The sequence below is a fragment of the Eleutherodactylus coqui genome, chromosome 4 (genome assembly GCF_035609145.1).
Source record: "Eleutherodactylus coqui strain aEleCoq1 chromosome 4, aEleCoq1.hap1, whole genome shotgun sequence".
In the NCBI taxonomy this organism is placed as follows: Eukaryota; Metazoa; Chordata; class Amphibia; order Anura; family Eleutherodactylidae; genus Eleutherodactylus; species Eleutherodactylus coqui.
Genome location: NC_089840.1, coordinates 46,242,051 through 46,264,940, shown reverse-complemented (window position 1 = coordinate 46,264,940; position 22,890 = coordinate 46,242,051). Strand labels below are relative to the sequence as shown.

The following is a 22,890-nucleotide window of genomic DNA, read 5'->3' as shown; positions in this document are numbered from 1 at the left end:
TCGGGGACGCACCCCTTCATCAGTTCAGCTGGATGAACACAACAGGATGCCTGGGGGTAACACAATCCCAAAGGTGTTTTGGGTGTGCCAGAGGTCCTGTGTAAAAGGAATTTGCACCTTAAGGAGAGTCTTGTCACCTACTTTTAGCTCTATAAGCTATGCCTATGGGCTCAAAGTACCTGACCCTCTGAGTCTGGGGATGTAAGTTTTATACCCGCTTTCCTCGCATGTCCTTCTGTGTCAACTGTTAACCCTTTGCAATCCGATTTTGGTTTCTGGATTTCCTAGAAGGCTTTCTCTTTCTGCCATTATACAATGGTGCCATCTGCTGGCAAGAGCCAGTACTGCAGTATGTGACATGCCAGAAAGGCCCCTGACAACAGAGCGACATCAGAGCTGCACAGGCTTCAATCTGAATGTAGAAAGACGTCAGACATTGGATTGGAAAAGGTTAAACCCGCCTCTGAATGCTTCTGACAGACTACATGATGCGTGTATAGAAGGAATGGACTCCATAGTATGCACAGAATGCAATGCAGTGGCGGGTTTGAGGGCTGACAGCAGAATGTCAGCTACACTGTGTCCATAAGCTTAGCTTATAGGTCTCAAAGTAGCTGACATAGTCTCATAAATGTAGAGGGTTTTTTCCCTATACTGCTTAATATTGACAGCTACCATGGTCAGCCATGCTACCCCTCATGGGGCTATATATTCTGTTACCCAGTCCTTCTCCCGCCTCTTTTTAATTTCTCCTGGCAGTCAATCCTAGTCCGAGATCGCTTCCCATCTGTGGCATCTGAGTTGTTTGAATATTATTTCACTTGCTTGTATCGCCACTCCTGGAGCCTGAAGAACCTTCCCTGAATGACAGTCATGTGATCAACCATGCATTGCTGCAAGGAAGCAGATAGCGGGTGTCAGCACTTCCATTTCACACAGCTGACACTCGCTCACCCCTGCGCAGGGCAGCCGGTCACATGATGGTCATTTTAAGAAGGTCCTTTTACCTGGTAAAGTTTACCGCTAGTGTGACATGACTGCGCCGCGGACAGTGACATGACTATGAATGACATGAGGCTTGAGGCTGCGTCTATATTCAGTCTATACATTGTATTTGATTGGTCTTTTATTTCCTATTCTAGGACCCTGGAATACCTGAGCAGACATCTGACTTACATTGCCTCCTTCAGCTCCACCACAAATATGCATATCAGGAACTTGGCCCTTGTCTGGGCTCCTAATCTTCTAAGGTACATAGTTTATTATATTAATGTTTTCCAGCCTGTCTATATTTTGTACCCTCCCATCAGTAAAAAGAAAGGGATGCTGAAATGCTGTTATAAGTACTGGGTCCAATATGGTAATAGCAGTCGCAGAGGTACCATTCTCATCTGGGAACTGGTGATTGAGAGGATCATGGTATGGTAGGGTTAGAAGGGACCTCCAGGGTCATCTACTCCAACCCCCTGCTCAATGTAGGCTTTTGTATCCCTATGCCACATGAGAAGACCACAATATTATCAATGTCACATTGTAGGTGAGGCTCTATTACATATTTTGGAGTCAGAGTTCATTCTGGCATGGAGACTGATCTGGACATCTCAAGAAGTTCTGGACCACTTACGGCTTAGAGACTGTAATGTGGGTAGGCCGAAGCCAGTGATCTTGTAATTATATAATAACTGGAGACTGTGACTCGGACAGCCTGCTAAGCCCCACAACTCCCCGCTGTGAGCTGTACTGTACGCTGAGAGTAGAGACTGTCCTGTTACTAGCCACAACCATCTGTAGGCATTGCTTTGCAAAATGTATAGAGACGGTTCTAATGCTACTGACAACTGCAAAACTATGTGTCCTTTCAAAGACTGTAACCACACAAGCTCAATGTCTCAACCTGTGTAAAGTGGTGTTAAACTTATAGGGATGATACATGGGGCAATCTGGACGATCCACAGTTGAGTTATCTGTGTTATCCCGCTCCCGGCGACTCTCTTGCCTGCACTCCAACTCTCTACCGGTACACACTCACGCTTACGATGCCAGAACAGGCCAAGCAATGATCCCTCTTCTTCCTCGGTACTTAGTGGTAGCACCGGCACATTCCTGGTACGATAATCCCAGGCCACTCAATAGGGAATCGCTCAGCTTCCCCCATTCTTCACAGCCACACACAGACCGAATAGGTGGGGTCTTTGTGTGGGCAGACTCTCGCAGACTTCTCTAGGCTTACTCTTTCTCTCTTCCCAAACGCCAGAAGAAAAGAAGCACTACACCTTACAAACACATATATACTTCACAGTCACATGACATACAACATGATACATTTTCCAGACATAACCCAGGCATTAACCCATTCAGTGCTGCAGAGGTACAATACACATCAAATGCATACACATTGAAGACGCTGACAAAGTGATTGCACAAGACAAACACATTCAAACTTATGGAGGGGCCCTGTTAACTCTTGGCCACTGCAGCATATTCCGTGAGTGGAAGAAAAATAGGAGCATGCTCTATTTTAGTTCAGATTTCGTGTGGATGGCCCTAATAGATGTCTATGGATGCGAAGGATCCACAGCCCATATGCAATTAACATTGCGTATTAGTGGTGGAAACTCTCGCAACGTGATAAGAAAATAGAAAAGCTGTAATGCTGGCCTGAAGGGGGAGAGATCTTCCTTCCGCGTGGATGATATGCTGTGCATACGTGTAAATCCGCGCAGAAAAACAATTGCATCCGCAATTACTTTCCATGATTTATCGCTGAAGAAATCCACATGCAGAATATGACCAGTTCGTGTGAGCCCGGCCTTATAGGTCTATAGTGAAGATCCTGGTTTGTAAGTTTGTAGCCAATTGCATGTATTTGTGCAATTTCTCTCGTTCTTCGTGATGGCCTGGCCACTAGAGGGCTCTGTTCAGTATTCTATCGATATACATATATATATATATATATATACACATATAATATATTGATAGTATTTTATGCTACTAAGCAGATTATGTATTATATACACCAGGTCCAAAGAAATTGAGGATTCAGGTTGTAATGGCGATGTGGCTTTTATGGAAGTGCGAGTGCAGCAAGTTGTCATTGAGTTCATCCTCAATCATGTGGAAGAAATATTTAGCAAAAGTCCCACAGCTCCAATCAAGCAGCGAGACACTGAGGACCTACTTTTGGCGAGCAAACCTGCACCTAATGGTAAGTTCCTGAACATATGGTAAAGATCCATAAGACCAAGAGGTCATTTGGTTCCCATACCTTTTCTTTGGCTCCGTGTGACCCTCTTAGCTTGGTTAAAAGTGACCACTGTGGCACTTTTTAGGTATTTTCAGGAAATCTGAAAATTTCTATACAAGTTGGAATTCCCCTTTAGGCCATCATAAAATGGCAGTTTATGGTGAGTAGTGAGATATTTGTTCATCTTTGAACTCCTAGGGACATTATATAATGGCACTTGGATAATGGAATTTTTTAAACTAATATGAACTTGCGTATGATAAAACCCAACAATGACTGATAAAGCCTCAGTTGTGGTCGCTGTGCTGTTCTTGGCACCGCTGCAGCCATGTTTATTTTGCTTATTAAGTTGATGGCGCATCTCTAAGGAAATACATCTGCAGTGCCAAAAAATGATGCGCTGAGGGCTCTGTTCTCACTTTTTGATGCTTGTAACTTAATGCACATGTTCTTGACTTCAAGCCTCTAAAAACAATACACACAATGCTTAGAAATCCTTCTTGAGTTTCCTGCAACTTTGTAAAGCCTGTTCTTCAGGGAGCTGACTCAGTAGTAAGGATGGGGAGCAAGGCTATAACTATAATTCTGCCTCCTATGTACAAGAATATAATTAATATAATACTGTCCCCTATGCACTAGAATATATCTACTATAATACTGCCCCCTATGTTCAAGAATATAACTACTATAATGCTGCCTTCTATGTACAAGAATATAACTACTATAATACTGCCCCCCATGTACAAGAATATAACTACGACAATACTGCTCCCTATGTACAAGAATATAACTACTATAATACTGCCCCCTATGTACAAGAATATAACTACTATAATACTGCCTCCTATGTACAAGAATATAACTACTATAATACTGCCCCCTATGTACAAGAATATAACTACTATAATACTGCCTCCTATGTACAAGAATATAACAAGTATAATACTGCTCCCTATGTACAAGAATATAACTACTGTAATACTGCTCCTATGCACCAGAATATAACTATTATAATACTGCCCCCTATGTACAAGAATATAACGACTATATTACTGCTCCTATGTACAAGAATATAACTACTATAATACTGATCCTATGTACAAGAATATAACTACTATAATACTGCCCCCTATGTACAAGAATATAACTACTATAATACTACCCCCTATGTACAAGAATATAACTACTATAATACTGCCCTCTATGTACAAGAATATAACTACTATAATACTGCCTCCTATGTACAAGAATATAACTACTATAATACTGCCTCCTATGTACAAGAATATAACTACTATAATACTGCCCCCCATGTACAAGAATATAACTACTATAACACTGACCCTATGTACAAGAATATAACTACTATAATACTGCCTCCTATGTACAAGAATATAACTACTATAATACTGCCCCCTATGTACAAGAATATAACTACTATAATACTGCCCCCTATGTGCAAGAATATAACTACTATAATACTGCCCCCTATGTACAAGAATATAACTACTATAATACTGCCCCTATGTACAAGAATATAACTACTATAATACTGCCCCCTATGTACAAGAATATAACTGCTATAATACTGCCTCCTATGTACAAGAATATAACTACTATAATACTGCCTCCTATGTACAAGAATATAACTACTATAATACTGCCTCCTATGTACAAGAATATAACTACTATAATACTGCCTCCTATGTACAAGAATATAACTACTATAATACTGTCCCCTATGTACAAGAATATAACTACTATAATACTGCTACCTAAGTACAAGAATATAACTACTATAATACAGCCCCTATGTACAAGAATATAACTACTATAATACTGTCCCCTATGTACAAGAATATAACTACTATAATACTGCTCCTATGTACAAGAATATAACTACTATAATACTGCCCCCTATGTACAAGTATATAACTACTATAATACTGCTCTATTGAAGTAATGTCGGTCATTATTACCTGCGGTTAGATTGGCTCTCTCAGTATATATTTTCTGTACTCAGGTGTATTGTCTCTTCCTCCTGCAGAGTGCCGGATAGTGAAGAGTATGACCTTACCGTCTGGATCACTCCCCATGAAACTGGTCAGTTTGGAAGAAGCTCAGGCCCGCAGTTTATCAGCCACGCACCCCGCCAGGAAGGAAAGGAGAGAGAACAGTTTACCAGAGATTGTTCCCGTCACGGGCACTTTATTCCATACCGTCATAGATCTTCCAGAAAATAAGTAAGCTTCAGGCAGGGCCAAATGCTACAACTGCAGCTAGAGGACGGCTCTTTTGTTTTCTACTGCACTGTGTGTTCTGACAATTTTAGGTCTAGAGGTTCTACACGGGAAGATACATTTTGTGTAACGTGTGATGATAGATGATAAAGCAAGTTCATTGGTGATTATGTAAGGATCCATCATACTGGGCAGTCGTCTTGGCTGCGAAAATGATTGTTCATGAGTCAAAATCATCCGTGCGGCTGTGCATTTTCCTTATTATCAGGAGCAGATCCGCTGTTTATGGAACGAGATGTGTTGCCAACATAACAAACATTTTATGAGCACTTATAAGATGCAATCAGCCAACAATCCATATTCATCTTCTTGTATATAGTGATATGGAGCATGCTGCTATTACCTGGGCATCTTCTGTATTGTACATAACTCTATATGTACAGCTGTTATAAGTTATATATCTCCTGTACATAGTGATATGGTCCATGCTGGTATAACTTGGGTATCTTCTAATATAAAATTATTATATGCACAGCTCTTATAAGTTATACATCTCCTGTGTATAGTGATATTGAGCATGCTGGTATAACCTGGGTATCTCCTGTATATAATTATATTTGTACAGCTGGTATAAGTTATACATCTGTTTGTATGTAGTGATATGGACCATGCTGGTATAACCTGGGTATCTCCTGTACATAATTATATAGTTACAACTGATATAAGTTATACATCTCCTTTATATAGTGATATAGACCATGCTGGTATAACCTGGTTATATTATGTATATAATTATATATTTACAGTTGGTATAAGTTAGACATCCCCTGTATATAGTGATATGGAGCATGCTGGTATAATCTGGGTATCTCCTGTATATAATTATATATGTACAACTGGTATAAATTATATATGTCCTGTATATAGTGATATTTACCATGCTGGTATAACCTGGGTATCTCCTGTATATAATTATATATGTACAGCTGGTATAAGTTATACATCTGCTTGTATGTAGTGATATGGAGCATGCTGATATAACCTGGGTAACTCCTGTATATAGTTATATATGTACTGCTGGTATAAGTTATACATCTGCTTGTATGTATAATGATATAGACCATGCTGGTATAACCTGGGTATAACCTGTATATAATTATATATTTACAGCTGGTATAAGCTAGACATCTCCTGTATATAGTGATATGGAGCATGCTGGTATAACCTGGGTAACTCCTGTATATAATTATATATTTACAGCTGGTATAAGTTATACATTCTGTGTATAGTGATATAGACCATGCTGGTATAACCTGGGTATATTATGTATATAATTATACATTTACAGCTGGTATAAGCTAGACATCTCCTGTATATAGTGATATGGAGCATGCTGGTATAACCTGGGTAACTCCTGTATATAATTATATATTTACAGCTGGTATAAGTTATACATTCTGTGTATAGTGATATAGACCATGCTGGTATACCCTGGGTATATTATGTATATAATTATACATTTACAGCTGGTATAAGCTAGACATCTCCTGTGTATAGTGATATGGAGCATCTCCCATCAGTGGAGCACTGTTTAGGTATTGCAGAGGTAGAGATACCAGGTGTTAGCATCAGCTCCAACCCTGACTTGCATCTCAATCAGTCTCCATTGTTCTAAGTAGTAGAATGTGAAGATGTAGGCTGTGGAATGTGTTAATGTAGATGGGATGGATCAGTCTGCTTACCTGGGTGCAGACATGTAGTATACAGAGCGCTGTCTCTGGGGATCCTCCCTCGGATATATGTAGGTGGGATATAGGCGGCGCCGCTGGCAGCTGCTCTAATTGCAGGGGAACAATAAATAGGAACACAATAGCTCTGATCTCCTAAGTTAATTATTCTCTGGAAGAAACACATTGTTGACACAAGGGAAATCTAATTGGAGGCAGAATGCCTGTGTGCCGCCACTTCACATATATGAGGAATTTTCTGTACAAAACCCAAACCATACTCATTACAATATAACGTGGAATTTATATTAATTGTATGAATGCTGTAAAATAATAGGAAACAGTGAGGAATCAAGTTCTCTGGGGACCCCTGAACTAATGCGTGGGAGCCTGTACTTCCCTCTCATAATACTGCCATATAGTGTCCATATAATAATGCCATATGCTGTGCATATAATACAGCCATATAGTCCAGCTGCGTTCTCCATACCCCGCATGGAGCCCTCGGCTGTATAACAGCCAGGCGCTCCGTGCAGAAAACAGCTGGATGCAGAAGACAAGCAGGACTACCCCACTTGTCTTCTGCATTCTCCGCTCAGAGCGCTCGGCTGCATAACAGCCGGGCTCTCGAAGAGGAGAACAGCTGGATGCAGAAGACAAGCGGGGACACCCTGCTTATCTTCTGCATCCTCCGCTGGGAGTGCTCAGCTGTATGACAGCTGGGCGCTCCTATCGGGGAACAGCTGGATGCAGAGAAGAAGCAGCCCCCCCCCCCGCTTGTTCTCTGCATCCTCCGGAGCACAAGGGGATCATCTTGCGATGTAAATGACACAATGATTATCGCTCAAAAGTCCCTCAAAAGACATCTTTTGAGCAATAATTGTTGTGTCTAAATGGGCCTTTTAAGGGGTAACAGCATAGCGAGGCAAGCTTATGGTATTTCCATAACTCTGGAGTCGTGATTCTCTGAGCTATACTATTTCCATAACTCCCATTCACTTTTAGCAGAGTCTTGGAAACAGTGTAGCTCACTCCCAACAGTGGGCCCACAACTCAAGATAGATGCTGCTCCGTAAGTGAGGCCGGCATCTACCAGATGTCTATGGAGACTTCTCTTCTGGAGCTATGTTATAAAAGTCAAGATGGGGCTACCACTTTAAATACTATGCATTATGATGCAGCTTTTATGGGGGCTACTTCGACGGAACTGTTATTTCTTGGGAGCATGCTACTGGTACTGTTTATGGGGTCACTCTCTAATAGCAATGCTAATAGGGCACTTTGGCTGCTATTATGGGGGTGTGGCCTGTGGGGGAAGTTTATAGACAAAATAAGGCAATTACAGGGAATGAGGTTTGACTGCCCCCTGCAGTGTACATTTCACATAGCTGGGACCTTCATGTATTTACATTCTGTGGTACTGAAGGATATTTCGTTTTGCTTTTACATAGAAGACCCAATAACATGTTCATTAAATATGACTATAACACATCCCTGACCGTAGCCCTGAAAAGGTGTAATTTATAGGTCCGTTATGAAAGCATAAACTTTCTTTGTGTTATGCAATTCACCGCAGTAAGGATTGTGGTAACATGCTGCCACCTGCAGGTCACTGTGAAGAACTACAATGTGGCGATCTTTTTTCTGCGATTCAGCTTCACAGTTTATCATTTCAGCGTTTCCCACTTTTTCATGAATGTTAATGTGCAATGTAATATCTGCAGTGTTAATAACGTATCATGATTTCAGTAATATCAAACAGAATTACTTTACAGCAATCTCCGGAAGGACGGCGCAATGAGATTTTCAAAATTTCCTATTCTCATATTATAACCTGGAGCCATATTTATCATATCACTTTCTTCATTTTACCAGTGCTGCTTCTAAAAGAAGGGTGTACATTTTTGCAACTATATTGCATTGCTCCCAATACGTCTAAAATTTAAAAAAAAATGGAAGGAAATAGACTTAAAGGGATGTGTCATCAGAAAATGGCCTATTATATAAATCACATTTTTGTATTAAACATATTTTTAAGAATTTGTATTGATTTTTTTTTTCTTTTTAATTTTGGGTCAGATTCTGTATTTTTTTTTTGTTTAAATACTAAAATCCTGCATTTTTGATATTGACCACAGATATATACACACCTATCAAACAGACCAAAGTTGCAAGACTCAAAAAATACAGTATATAAAATCCCAAAAAGTCAGTAACCATGGAGACACATAGAGCTGCACAGGAGCAGCATACACAAAACTACAGATTGGAGTTGGGAAGGATTTTTTTTCCTTTAATGGGGAAGATTTGTTGTTTTTTTTTGCCTTCTTCTGGATCAACAAGGGGGGATGAAAACAGGCTGAAATGGATGGACATTGTCTTCTTTCAGCTTGTAACATACTATGTTATAACAGTGTCATGCCGCACTACTTTTTCGTGGCCCATAATGCCATTATGGGGGTATTTCAGAATCTGGAACTAAAAAAAACACTAAACTAGAGGTGATAAGTCCCATGAAAGGCAAGACGGATCTGATCATACAGCAATAGGGTGAACTTGCACTTGAGGCTGTATATACCTTTCATGTCCCATGCTATATACAGAAATAGGGCATGCAGAGATTTTCCAATCTTGGATCGTCGGTCTGTGTGAAGAATCGCGCATATCAGTGAACCCATCAAATGAAGGGTTAATTTCCCGTGTGAGTTCTGTCCGTGTTGGACAAGTATAGAGCTCACGGGAGAACATCGGGCCATGTGAATATAGCAGAAACGCTTGTGACCCCATAAAGCACAGGCTAATGGCTCTTAGGAGGAGTCGCAGGTACTTGGTTCATGGAGGATTGTTCTGCGCTGAGTCTTTCAGACAGAGCTCTGAAGAGGGATTAATAGCGAGCGTAGCAAGCGAGCCGGCGAGGATGTCCTTGAGCCTCAAAACTACTAGAGGAAAGTGTCGGAAGTTGGGGAAAAGTTTTATGTCTTCATGTAGCTTTCATATCCGCACTTGGCTGAATGGAGGGCTGCACTCTTAGTGCTGTCATTGCTGCCCTCTAGCGGATGAATAGGCTGCATTTTTAATTAACCTCAATTAACGATTGAATGTATGGTATAGGCTGCATTCTTAGTGATGTGACCGCTCTCTAGTAAATACTTTACATATTATTGTACATTATGTAGGTTAGACACTCTTACCTCTTGTCAGCTGAATATAATGATCAGTCTATAATAATATACACTCCTTGTCAGACAGAACCGTCCCTCCCCTAGAAGTTGTCGGAATGGAATGAAACTTTCTCTGTGTGATTGTACCGCTGATATAAGGGCTAATGCCCACGGCCGGAATAATGCCGCGTTCCCCGTGGTGGAATAGCACAGCTATTAGGTTCTATTGAACCTAATAGCTCAGTCCTCATGCGAGATTCTGTTGTGGATTTATGCCGCGGGGAAAAAAAATTGCAGCATGTTCTATTTTACCGCGTTTTTTCACGGTGGGAGGTCTCTATTAATATAGTATTCATTTGTAGGCCGAGGATGAAACCATGTTTAGGGCCTTAGGTGGCAAGACCGTTCATCTAATCAAACCACAGCTCTAATCATTTGCATATCTGTCTGAGATGGAACTGCAGGCCGAGTTTTACAGCAAAAGGACAACTTTTTCTAGGGACGAGATTATTATTTTTTCTTTTAACCCTTTCCAATCCAATTTGTATCCTGGTTTTCCTAGGGGGCTTACTCTTTTTCTGCCGTTATACAACGGCGCTATCTGCTGGCTAAAGCCAGTACTGCATGAGGTGACACGTTGGATAGGCTCCGACAGCAGAGAGGCTGGCAATATACAATAAGAGAACCCCGACGGATGTCTTCCAACATCGGAGCTGTACAGCCTTAAATCATAATGTCTTCAGACGTCAGACAGTGGATTGGAAAGGGTTAAAGAGTGTATAATATACCTTCTCAAATGAGACCTAATCTTCTGTTGCTGCCTTGTACCGCAGCTACATTTCTATCACTGATTCCCTATTCTAATTGCCTAATTTGAATTTGTTTTTTTTCTAAATTTGTTTTTTCGAAACTTTTTGCAGGAGAAAGCTATCTACCAAGTCCAAAAAATGGAGATCCATATTCAACCTTGGCCGTTCTGGAACCGAATCCAAGTCTAAACTGAGCCGTAATGGAAGTGTGTTTGTCAGAGGACAGAAAGAAATAGGCGGTAAGGATAAATAAGGGGGCCATTGTGTCTTCATATGTAAATTAGTGTAATCATTCTACACAACCTGAAAACCAACAACTTAGCTGTAACTGATACGAGGGGGTGCTGATAAGTCTTTGGCTTTACCCAGAAAGGAAAGAGATAGGAAGATGAAACGTTACATGTATTCCACAGACTCTCCACTGATGCCAACACACTTCTTACATCGGTATTCCAAGTTCTGTAAGCCTTGCAAAAAGAAGGATTTCGGTTGTGCCTCAAACCAGTCATCCGTAGCAGCCATGGCATCAGAAATGGTGTGAAATTTGGTACCCTTGAGGTGTTCCTTCAGGTTTGGAAACAGAAGATAGTCGGAGGGAGCTAGATCTGGTGAATAAGGTGGGTGGTCAACCATCTGGAAGCCTAGCTCCACCAGTTTTGCTGTGGTCGCTTGTGCAGTGTGAGCTGAGGCATTGTCTTGCAGGAACAAGATTCCCTTGGACAGCTTGCCGCGCCTTTTGGCCTTCAGAGCTGCCTTCAATTGGTCCAAAAGTTCAATGTAATACCTTGCATTGATGGTGGAACCATTTTGAAGGTAGTCCACTAGCAGCACGCCCTCCTTATCCCAGAACACAGACGCCATCACCTTAGTGGCTGAACTTCTTTGGGCGAGGAGAACCCCTGTGCCTCCACTCTTTGGACTGCTCCTTGGTTTCAGGGTCATACAAATAAATCCAGGTCTCATCCATAGTGACCAGTCGATCCAGGAAGTTCTTATCAGTCCGGAAACGCTGACAAATGGACCGGGAAGTTTTCACTCGCATGCTTTTCTGATCTGTTATCAAACATTTGGGGATCCACTGTGCAGATGTCTTCTTCATGTTCAAATGTTTATGGATAATGACACAAACACGTTCACCAGAAATCCCCATGATGTCTGCTATTCCTGCAGCTGAAATTCGCTGATTCTCTAGTATGAGGTTGTGCGCAGCATCGACGACCTCCGGAACAACAACCTCTCTCGGTCGTCCAGGACGTTCCTCATCATTGGTGCTGAAGTGGCCCGTTTTAAATTTGGCAACCCAGTTCTTAACTGTAGAATATGAAGGGCATTGATCCCCCAATGTCTGCGACATATCACCATGAATATCCTTCGCCGACTTTCCTTGCAGAAACAAGAATTTTATCCCTCCTCTGTGAATATCGCCTTAGACTCCGCCATTTGGTTTTCCCGCGTGCCTCGATCACTGTTGCCATAAGCTACAAACACAACATTTTGAAAACATATATTGGACACATAAGGCTTTCATGTGATGTAACATTTGTTACCATAGAAACAAAAAAAGAACACTAAGCCAAAGACTTATCAGCACCCCCTCGTATCTGAGCTCCCACAATGCAGTGCTCTAAGAATTTTAGTAGAATTTTGAATACAGCTTTGGATGTGACTAGAGACGATGACATCATATTTCTCAACATTTTTGTAGTTTTCAGACTGTGAAGTGTATAAATGTCACAACTGAAACCTGTCCTTTCCTTTGTGTTGCTATAACACTGTGTGTCTCTCTGCAGAGAAAGCCTCCATACGACCAGCTAAGAGCATGGACTCCTTGTGTTCCCTGCCTACAGAAGGTCAGTAAAACTCCCAATATATGAGCTGGAGAATGCGTGCAGCCGTCAAGGACGCATCAATCACTGCTAGCGTCGCCGAAAAATAATTTCTCGAGGTTGTGCCAGTCAGTGCTGTTCTTAAGCACTCCGAGTACAATCTCCGAGAATTATTGTCACTCTGCAGGTGATTTATGCTGCGTGAGAAGTGGCCGCCTGTCACACCAGTCATGTAAAGGATTTGGTACTTTGTAATCCATATTTCTGCACTCGCAGCGGGTCCTGATTTATTGTGTATTATAAACATGTATGATTGCAAACAAAAAGTCTGATAGAAATCTCCAGCCGCATCACAATGATTAATCCTGCACAGCACTGACAGAGCGCAATCTACACCCAGCTATCTTTCTATCTCATTTCTTTCCTTTTTTCTTTTCTTTTCTTTGTTCCTTTGTTTCTTTTTTTTACTTCTTTCTTTCAACCTTTCTCTTTTCTTTTTCTTTCTTTCTTAACTTCTATCCTTCTTTCGTTCCTTCTTTCCTTTTCTTTCTTTCCTTCTTTCGTTCGTTCCTTCTTTCCTTTTCTTTCTTTCCTTCTTTCTTTCCTTCTTTCCCTTTCCTTCCTTCCTTCCTTCTTTCCTTCCTTCTTTCCTTCCTTCTTTCCTTCTTTCTTTCCTTCTTTCCTTCTTTCTTTCCTTCTTTCTTTCCTTCTTTCTTTCCTTCTTTCTTTCCTTCTTTCTTTCCTTCTTTCCTTCCTTCTTTCTTTCCTTCCTTCCTTCCTTCCTTCTTTCCTTCCTTCTTTCCTTCCTTCTTTCCTTCCTTCTTTCCTTCCTTATTTCCTTCCTTACTTCCTTCCTTCTTTCCTTCCTTCTTTTCTTCCTTCTTTTCTTCCTTCTTTCCTTCTTTCCTTCCTTCTTTCTTTCTTTTTCTTTCCTTCTCTTTCTTTGTTTTAATTTTCTCTTTCTGTCCTTCTCTCCCTGTCTTTCCTTTTTCTCTTCCTTTGTTATCTTTCTTTTCTTCTCTTCTTTTTTTTCCTTTATTCTCTTACTTTTTTTCTTTCTTTTCCTTTCCTTTTCCTATCTTTCCCATTTTCACCTTTTTTCTTTCTTTCTTCTTCCTTCCCTAACTTATCGAATACTAGCCTAATATAATGCTGCTACTACTACTATACCAATGTGCTATCCCAAATGGCCATAACGAAAACAAAATATTCCACTTCTTTCTTTTTCTTTAAGGTGAGGATGAAAAAACGGGCCGGTTCAAGAGACCTGTGGGCGCTGGTGGCTTCTTTATTCCAGTTCTCAGGTCGCGAGCTACGGGGACAGGTAGCACTTATGACGTAAGCAAGCAAGACAGTGAATGGGATGGTGAAGAAGCCATTGGTGCCATAGGAGGCTCAAACCAAGATAAAACCACCCTCAAGGCTCCCCAGGTGAAACCCCCACCTGAACAGATGAAAGTATTCCGGATAGGCGATGACCTGGAGAATGAGCAAAACTCTCCTAAAGGAAGGAAAATGTTTTATACTTCAAGTGATGGACCCACCAAATCTGGTTTCCCTGGCAGTCTCTTTCCTTTGGAAGCTTCACCCAGACATCAACGGAAAGCCCTCAACATCTCAGAACCATTTGCTGTCTCAGTTCCTCTCCGAGTCTCTGCAGTAATCAATGCCAATAGTACTCCTTGCAGAGCTAATTGCAAGGAGCGCCATCTTCTTTCTAGCCTGGAGGAATTACCGCTGCTGGAACCAGATGCAGGTCCCAAATCCCCAGGTGCAGACTCCAATACTAGAAGTGGACTTAAAATAGGACCTCGATCTCTAGATGTGGCTGAACCAGTTAAGATGCATGAGCCACGGAGACCATGCCTTAAAGATCTTAGCCCAGATTTGTTTGAAGGTGAAAATTTCTTTATAGTGTACTGTCTTTCCATAATTATATTTAGGTCTGTACTGCATGCAGATCATTGCTATCATCATCTTCATATCTCCTGTTGAGAGTCTACTTAACCCTTTCCAATCCACTGTGCGACGTCTAAAGACATTCTGATTGAAGGCTATACAGCTCCGATATCGGAATACGTCAGGCAGGGTATTCTTACTGTATATTACTGGCCGCTCTGTTGTCGGGGGCCTCTCCAGCATGTCCAATACCGCAGTACTGGCTCTAGCCAGCAGATGGTGCCGTTGTATAATGGCAGAAAGAGAAAACCACCTAGGAAATCCTAAATCCAAAATTGGATTGCAAAAGGGTTAATCTTCTCACTGTCCTCAAAGGGGATCAAAGTAGTAATAACTGTCCTTTCCGATGAGTTAAATCCTAATTTTAATACTTTAATGCTATTTTTTTTACATTTGTAAAATATTTTCATATTTTGCTTCTGCAGAAGATGATCGCACCTTGACGCTAAAGGAAATATTACTGGAAATGTCCCAATTACCAGACATACTACCCAGCTCTACAGCAGACAGGAAACCAATTGAGCACACATTCGTGTCTATCAATGAGCTACCTCCAGCCAGAGACTTGGAGCTGAAGAATCCAGAACCGGTGAAAGTACCTGCAGATGAAAAGACTGAAATAAGTGATCTAGATAATCTGTTCTCCAATGATCAGGTATGTGCTAATGTCTTTTGAGTCCATTGGGTGTCTCACCTTAGACTCCGCCTAGATAAATTACAGTTTGTAGCAGTGACTTAAAGGGATTGTCCAGTTTTCTATTCTCTAGAGAAAGCCATCCTAGTGCCCACTGCACGGTAAATGCAATATTGCATAGAATCCATTCCATAGAATGGCTACCCAAGTAATACTAGACTACATCAAGTACACCAAGACTCTTTCCATCTGTTTTCCGCGGTAGTTAAGGACTCGTTCACAGAGGCGTTTTTCCAGTCCATGTGCTGTCCGTATTTTCTACTGATTGATTATGGACAGCATACGGACCCATCAAAGTAAATCGGTGTATTCAGACATAGGTTTTTTTTACGCAGACCAATGGTCTCCTAAAAAACAAATGGCAGCATGTCTTGTTTTGGTCACAGACCAAAAACGTCCATTAAAGTCATTGTCAGTGTTGCCAAGAGACATTGGAAAAAAGTGACAGCAATTGAGTCTTCTTGCTTTTTTTGTCTTTAATTGTGTGCTTGAAAAATGGATGACACATGGATAACACAGGGACATAAAAGAACACACATATGCAACACGCACATACATACACAGTTAATGAGCCCTAGTAGAACATATGGACCATGTTGTCTAGTTGGGACCATGTCTAATTTCTTTAAATAGCCATTTTCAGTATTGTCTTAAAGATTAAAAGGATACTGATTTCTCATAAATTTATGTAATATCTTCTGGGATTGGGAGACCCCCTTAGAATCATAGAATGGTAGAGTTGGAAGGGACCTCCAGGGTCATCGGGTCCAACCCCCTACTCAGTGCAGCTGAGGCGTAACTTGAAGCTCCTGGGCCCCAATGCAAAACCTGTACCAGGGCCCCCAACTATAATGCTTTATTCATAGTACTGGGCTCCCTATATGGAGAAGAGAAGCCTTATGAGCCCCCTAAGGCTCCTGGGACCGGGTGCAACCACATCCCCTGCACCCTCTATAGTTACGCCAGTGCAGTGCAGGATACACTAAGGACATCCCTCCTGTGGATATAAGTATCAGCTCTATTTATAAGTGTCTGAGATCATAATATACAATTTGAGATGTATTATTTTTATTGCATTGTCAAGTTTTAATTATCTATTCTTACATTTTGTATTTCATTTTTTTAAGAATGATGATACCGCCATTACCCTCTTGGATCCACTCTGGTCAAATATGCAACAGGAGCTGAAGATTATCGAGTCTGAGGAAGACATTCCCACTCATTCAGAAAACGCCATGGAGAACTCTAAGAGTACGTCGCCACCTCTTACTCCGAATAAACTTCCCAAAGAATCAGACAGTGCTACTGATGACCTTACTACAGGCATTATTTCTGAATCTGTAGATGATGGTGCCATGAGAAAGGAAGCAAAAATTCAGAAAGATAACCTCATTCCTTCAATTACGAATGAACTGGAAAGTAGCAGCACTCTACCTCAAGAGGCCCAAGAATGCATAAAGCAGGAGCAACCAGTGATTGATGACCAACCTTCAATGTTAGCGACTGCCACTAAAGAGGGAAGCTTGGTAGAACTGGTTCCTGATAAGGACAAAGAGGTTTCAAGTATAACGGAAGACTCAAAATCAGAACGTGACAAAAAGTTGCAAGGGAGTGTGGATCTAGAAAAAGTTGAAAACTTAGAAGAAAAGGTTGATGAACGAAAGTCAAATGAGTCTCTAGATGACGATGAGCTTGAGGTGGAAAGTGAACACACACTTGAGTTTGAAGTATTTTGTGAAGATCACCACTGGGTAACAAGTCCACTACATTCTCCAAAATTAAAGAATTTTCTGGAGAAGGATGTACCAGCTATACCACCAAAAAGGAGAGGAACCACCGGAGAACTGTACAAAAGACCAGAGTTCACTCGTAGTTTATCTCTGGACAGTAAAGACACAAGGGCAAGTCAGTGGACCATAAAAGTCGCTGAAATGAAAGCAGATGGAGGTTCGTATATAAGATCAAGGACTGATCAAATATTTAACCAAAACATGCAGAGAGAACCAAGACGTTGCCAAGTGATATCTAACCTTCCGGAAGTGGGAATGATTGGAAAGGAGAGTGATTGCTGTCCTAATAATAATGAAGCAAGTCCACAAATCAAACCTGGGGTAAATCTGTCATGGGTAAAGGACAATGGGCACCTAAATTCTACTGTGCCCGTTAATTCATTGAATAATTTGCCAAATGCCCATGCCAAAGAAACACCATCTGATGTTTGTAATCAGGCTGAGCCAATGAAAAACAGAATTGATGATGACAAAGACGTCTGTGAAAAACCAAAAACTCGACCATCGTCTTTGAACTCGGACGTCACTTATATGTCAGAAGCTGCTATTTTTACTGTCCAAAATTCAACCCCTTCTGATTCTGGGGTGCCAAAGACTCAACAGATTCACCAGTCAAGTTCAATGACTACCATAGCTCTGTATGACCGGTCAAAAAGTCTAAATGAAAAGCCATCCTCCCCTAGTCCAACTATGGATCTGGACTATACATCAATAAATCATCATCCGATGAGTCGTCGTAATTCTGCTCCTGTCAGTGTTTCTGCCATTAGGGCATCGTTTATGATAAAAATGTGTCAAGCCAAGGCAGTGCCAGTCATACCACCAAAAGTTCAGTACACTCAAATTCCGCAACCTTTGCAGACAGTAAATGCAGATTCAGAACTTCCGGATCAAGAGAAAAAAGATGTAGTCAGTGAACCTGATTTGACACCAAAGCATCTTTTACCACCAATGACAGGACATAATGACATTCCAAAGAACCCCAAAACTGAGGTTAAACCTGTAGAAGAGAAGGAAAACAATGACCCGATTACTGTAGATACTCCTCATCATTCCGGTTTGAACTCTTCTACAGATAGCAACCATACCATTCCTCAAGATGCCCCAGTCCTCCGTAGGAAGCGGACGTCTGATGGGGAAACTGCAGGAGATACACCCTTATCATCCAAAATGGAACGATCCTCTGGACTTTCAAGGTCTTCCTTTCGAGCAAGATCTGGAAGACCTCAGAGTCTCATCCTGTTCAGCCCACCTTTTCCCATTATGGATCACCCTTCCATTGACTCAAAAATTCTTCTGAGTCCTATTAAAAATCCAACTCAGACAACCCAAGAGTCCACAGGCGAGAATCAGAGAACACCGGATGGGGTTGTACTCAGGAATAAAATGACAATCCCCAAAAATGGGCAAAGACTTGAGACATCCACCAGTTGTTTCTACCAACCTCAGCGGCGATCTGTTATTTTGGACACTCGCAGTGGAAGACAAATTGAGTGACCTCTTCAATAAATGTTCAAATTTCACACCAGAAGGACTTGTTCCAATGTTCTATGCAAATTGGGGGGAAAAATATATTCATTTGTAAAAGAAAGGAAAATCCCAGTACCAGAATACTTTTTGCCATGGAAACTTTTTGGATTGTGTTACTTTTTTTTTGTTTGTTTTCCCTTCCCCTTTTCTACACATTAACAATAATGTATAGCTGCAGTGCAGTTCACATGATCGAACTAATCACGGTAAATCCATATGTATAAAGTGGTCACTGTATATGTAGAATGTTTTTCATTTTCAAAAAGTTTCAGAAACTTCCTATCGGTCTCAAAAGCACTTTCAGAAAAAAACAACAAAAAAAAACCATCCACAATGTTAATTCTTCTCTACCAAATCAAAATATTGAAAGTGCGTCTACTCGTTGATCACAGTTGGGGCGGCCAATTTACGAGGATGTGTTTGTCTAATTTAAAAAACAGACATCGTACTTTCAAAAGAAAATCATTACAATTTTGGGGTAGAATAACCACATCTATGGATGTTGTATATAGGTATAATGATAAGCTTTCGAAAGCCATCAGCTTGGCTCTCTCTGGGATTGTGCTTTACGCAGGAGAAACCTTTTGTTGCGTTACTTGAGATAAATGTTTAATACAACCTTTTTCGTAATCCGGCACATCATAGATAGGCGAGTGGTGGAGTCTCTAGAGGGGTCTCTTCTTTGAGATGACTTTGCCTAGAGCTGGCCATAAACTAGTCAATTATATAGCTGATTCGACTGGATTGAGAGACCTGATTGATGACTTGTGGATGGAACATTTGTTGAGCGTACTCAGTTTATTCCTAGGACTCTCGTTTCCTAATTCCCCGATGATGGGGTGTTCCATGTAGGGAGTCATACAAGAAATACTGAACAATTACTGCAGCTGTTGGTGTGGCTAGATTTAACATATAAAACAAGTCTTGTAGATTGTTTTCTGATAAGAGTTCCATTGCTGATAAAAAAACACCAGAAAATTCATCTAGATCTATTGCCAGTTTTAGTGATCTGATGTCCCAGTGTGCAACTTTTGCTAAATATGTTGTTTTGTCTGTATAGCTATTGTTTTAGCTAAAATAGTAGATTTACTGTATTTTCCACTGCCTGTTGACCTAAGGCCTTGGGCGTCTATAGTTTTGCATGTATTACACCACCATAACTAGTATAATATTATATCCTATGGCTAAGAATATAACTAGTAACAGCACTGTCCTCTATGGATAAGAATATAACTAGTATAATACTGCTCCCTATATACTATAATTCTGCCCCTATTTGCAAGAATGTGAGTACAATAATACTGTCCCCTATGTACTAGAAAGTAATTACTAAAATACTTCCCCCTATGAGCAAGAATAAAGCTACAATAATACTTCCTCCTAGGTACAAGGATATAACTACTATAATACTACCCCCTATGTACAATAATATATAACTAGTATAATACTGCCCCCTATGTACAAGAATATATAACTACTATAATACTGCCCCCTATGTATAAAAATAGAACTATTATAATACTGCCCCCTATGTACAAGAATAGAACTACTATAATACTGCCCCCTATGTACAAGAATAGAACTACTATAATACTGCCCCCTATGTACAAAAATAGAACTGCTATAATACTGCCCTCTATGTACAAGAATAGAACTACTATAATACTCCCCCCTATGTCCCAGAATATAATTAATATAATGCTGCCCCCCATGGACAAAAAAGGCAAAAAAAAATTGCTAAAACATAGTAAAACTTTTTGATAGCTGATTACAAATGCTTCGTAAAGGGGTTTTCTGGGTCTAAAAATGAATGTTAGTGCCAGGAAATGATATAAAATAAGCAAGGCATACTTACCTCTTTAAGTGCCCCCCCCCCCCTCCCATCTAGTTCCGGAGCTCTGATCCCTGCCTCTCCGATCCCAGAGGAAGCTGCGGTGGTCATTGAAGTCAGAGGCTTCAGCAGTGATGTTGGCATGTGATGGCCGCTGCTTCTTCTGGGGTCCGAGTGGCTGGGGCCAGGACTCCTGTGCTGGATTGGGGGGCTTATTTCTTTCCTTCACCATTTCCTGGCCACATTTGTTTTTCGTCCCAGAAAATCCCTTTAGCGAAATCCACCACAACAAGGCGACATTTATAGCAAAAGTTGCAGAACTGCAGACATGATAGATCTTCTTTACTGGGAAAGTATTTTTTAATTGCAGTTGAGTTTCCCGGCGTCAGCCCGCCGTCGGAGTGATATTTGCTAATAACTGCGTATGTTGTGATTTCTTAGATATTTCCAAAGCATGAAACAATTGTAGGTATTGGGGTGGGGGGTGTATTATACTGTATGTACACAGGTAGGCTGTCTCTGTATTTGTGATGTATCTACGCCGCGGCCCTGAAGTGTATAATAATAATATAAATAACAAGAATATAAGTAAATATATATAAGAAGGAGGCGGGGCTTAGAAGAAGACCCCACAACTGGACCAGACGACTTGCAAACAGCGGTGCTAATTTAATTGTATTTTCCATGTTCTTTACATCTGTCACATTCAGATAAAACTGGAATCTGTGGATAAAGTGTTCTACTATAATCTCCCGATGTGGGATATATGCAAACATTGATGGGGAGATCTGCACAAAGCCTTGTCTGTCTTATTAAGGTGAGCAGCGCCCCCTGGTGGCAGAAATTCTGATGCAGTTTGCAATTTTTGTATCCTGTTATTTCAGTCCAGTTTTTCTTGCAGTTTGGTCTGGAAAATAAAAATTTTTATATAAAAGAACCTGTTTTTCTGTTTGTTCGGGGCGACTTGTAAATGTTTTAAATAGATGAAAAAAAAGACAATTTTCGGCTACGAAAAAAATGCATTTTGCATTTGAGAGCAGGTCAAGATAAAGTCAATCGTTTCCAAAAGGAAAGAAAAACTCAATCCACCTTAATGGTCCTGAAAAAAACAGCCATACGGTCCTTTTCCACGGGCCGACAGTCGGGTAAGCGATGCTTTTGTACCGTGGGATAAGAAGTCCCGATCGTCTTGGTCAATGGGAGGACATTGAGTCACACAATGCTTAGGCATAACATGCTGTGGATTCTGTGCCCAAATACATGGTGAAATCCACATCCTCTTAGAGGCTACAGAATGCTGTGGAAATCTCAATTGCAGAAAAAAATCGACATGTCAATCTTTCGACGTGTTTTCCATGCAAAAACTGCATTGGGTGACTGCATATTGCACTTCTGTATTACCCGGCCTGCAGTGCTGCGCTCGCTAGAGCTGACAGTGCAAAGAATGAGGGGGGGGGGGCGCGCTGCGACTGCTGAAATCTACTGTGGGAACACTTAAATTTTTTTAACTACAGGGCATGGCATAAAACAGCAAAAGAGGCAATACGCACCCCTCTTTAGCCTTCCAGGAAATACTTGAGCAGCTCTGGCAATCCTCCCGGTATGTATGTTCAGCAGAAGTCAGGTGACCATTGCAGCCAATCAAAGGCCGCAGCATCACCGTCCTGAACTCCTGGTATCATGGCGCCCAGGAGAACAGGCAGTATCACTGTGGCCTCTAATCGGCTGCAATGGCATCTGATTTCCACCAGACGTACATACCGGTAGACCACCAGTGGTGCTCAGCTGATGAAGAGAGGCGAGTATTGTCTCTTGTGTTATTTTATGCCATTCCCAGCTGTTAGAAAACATTTTATAAAGTGGGGAAAATCCCTTTAAAAACAGGGACTGACGTGAGTGATGACGAGCTCTGTACAGCGCTTCGGAATAGGACGGAGTTAAATAGGCAACAGGAAATAATAAATCCGTGCGTACCTGTCTTGTCAATTGCAGAAGGGCCCCAGGTCAGAAGGCTTCCATCGACTTCAATGAAAGCCAGTTGCGCAGAATCTGCCTAACAATAGAACATGCTGCAAGCGG

The 22,890-nt window shown here is 41.1% G+C and overlaps 1 protein-coding gene across 1 annotated transcript in view; it reads left to right on the top strand.

The window, feature by feature from the left end:
* The window catches only part of ARHGAP31 (Rho GTPase activating protein 31), a 175,116-nt gene extending 154,254 nt beyond the window's left edge, over window positions 1-20,862 (top strand). The window contains exons 5-12 of the mRNA XM_066599352.1: window positions 1,143-1,250; window positions 3,021-3,205; window positions 5,292-5,487; window positions 11,293-11,420; window positions 12,972-13,031; window positions 14,242-14,904; window positions 15,392-15,621; window positions 16,788-20,862. Coding sequence (XP_066455449.1) covers window positions 1,143-1,250; window positions 3,021-3,205; window positions 5,292-5,487; window positions 11,293-11,420; window positions 12,972-13,031; window positions 14,242-14,904; window positions 15,392-15,621; window positions 16,788-18,947 — 3,730 coding nt within the window. The 3' untranslated portion in view covers window positions 18,948-20,862. The remainder of the gene's footprint in view (window positions 1-1,142; window positions 1,251-3,020; window positions 3,206-5,291; window positions 5,488-11,292; window positions 11,421-12,971; window positions 13,032-14,241; window positions 14,905-15,391; window positions 15,622-16,787) is intronic.
* Window positions 20,863-22,890: the final 2,028 nt, after the last annotated feature.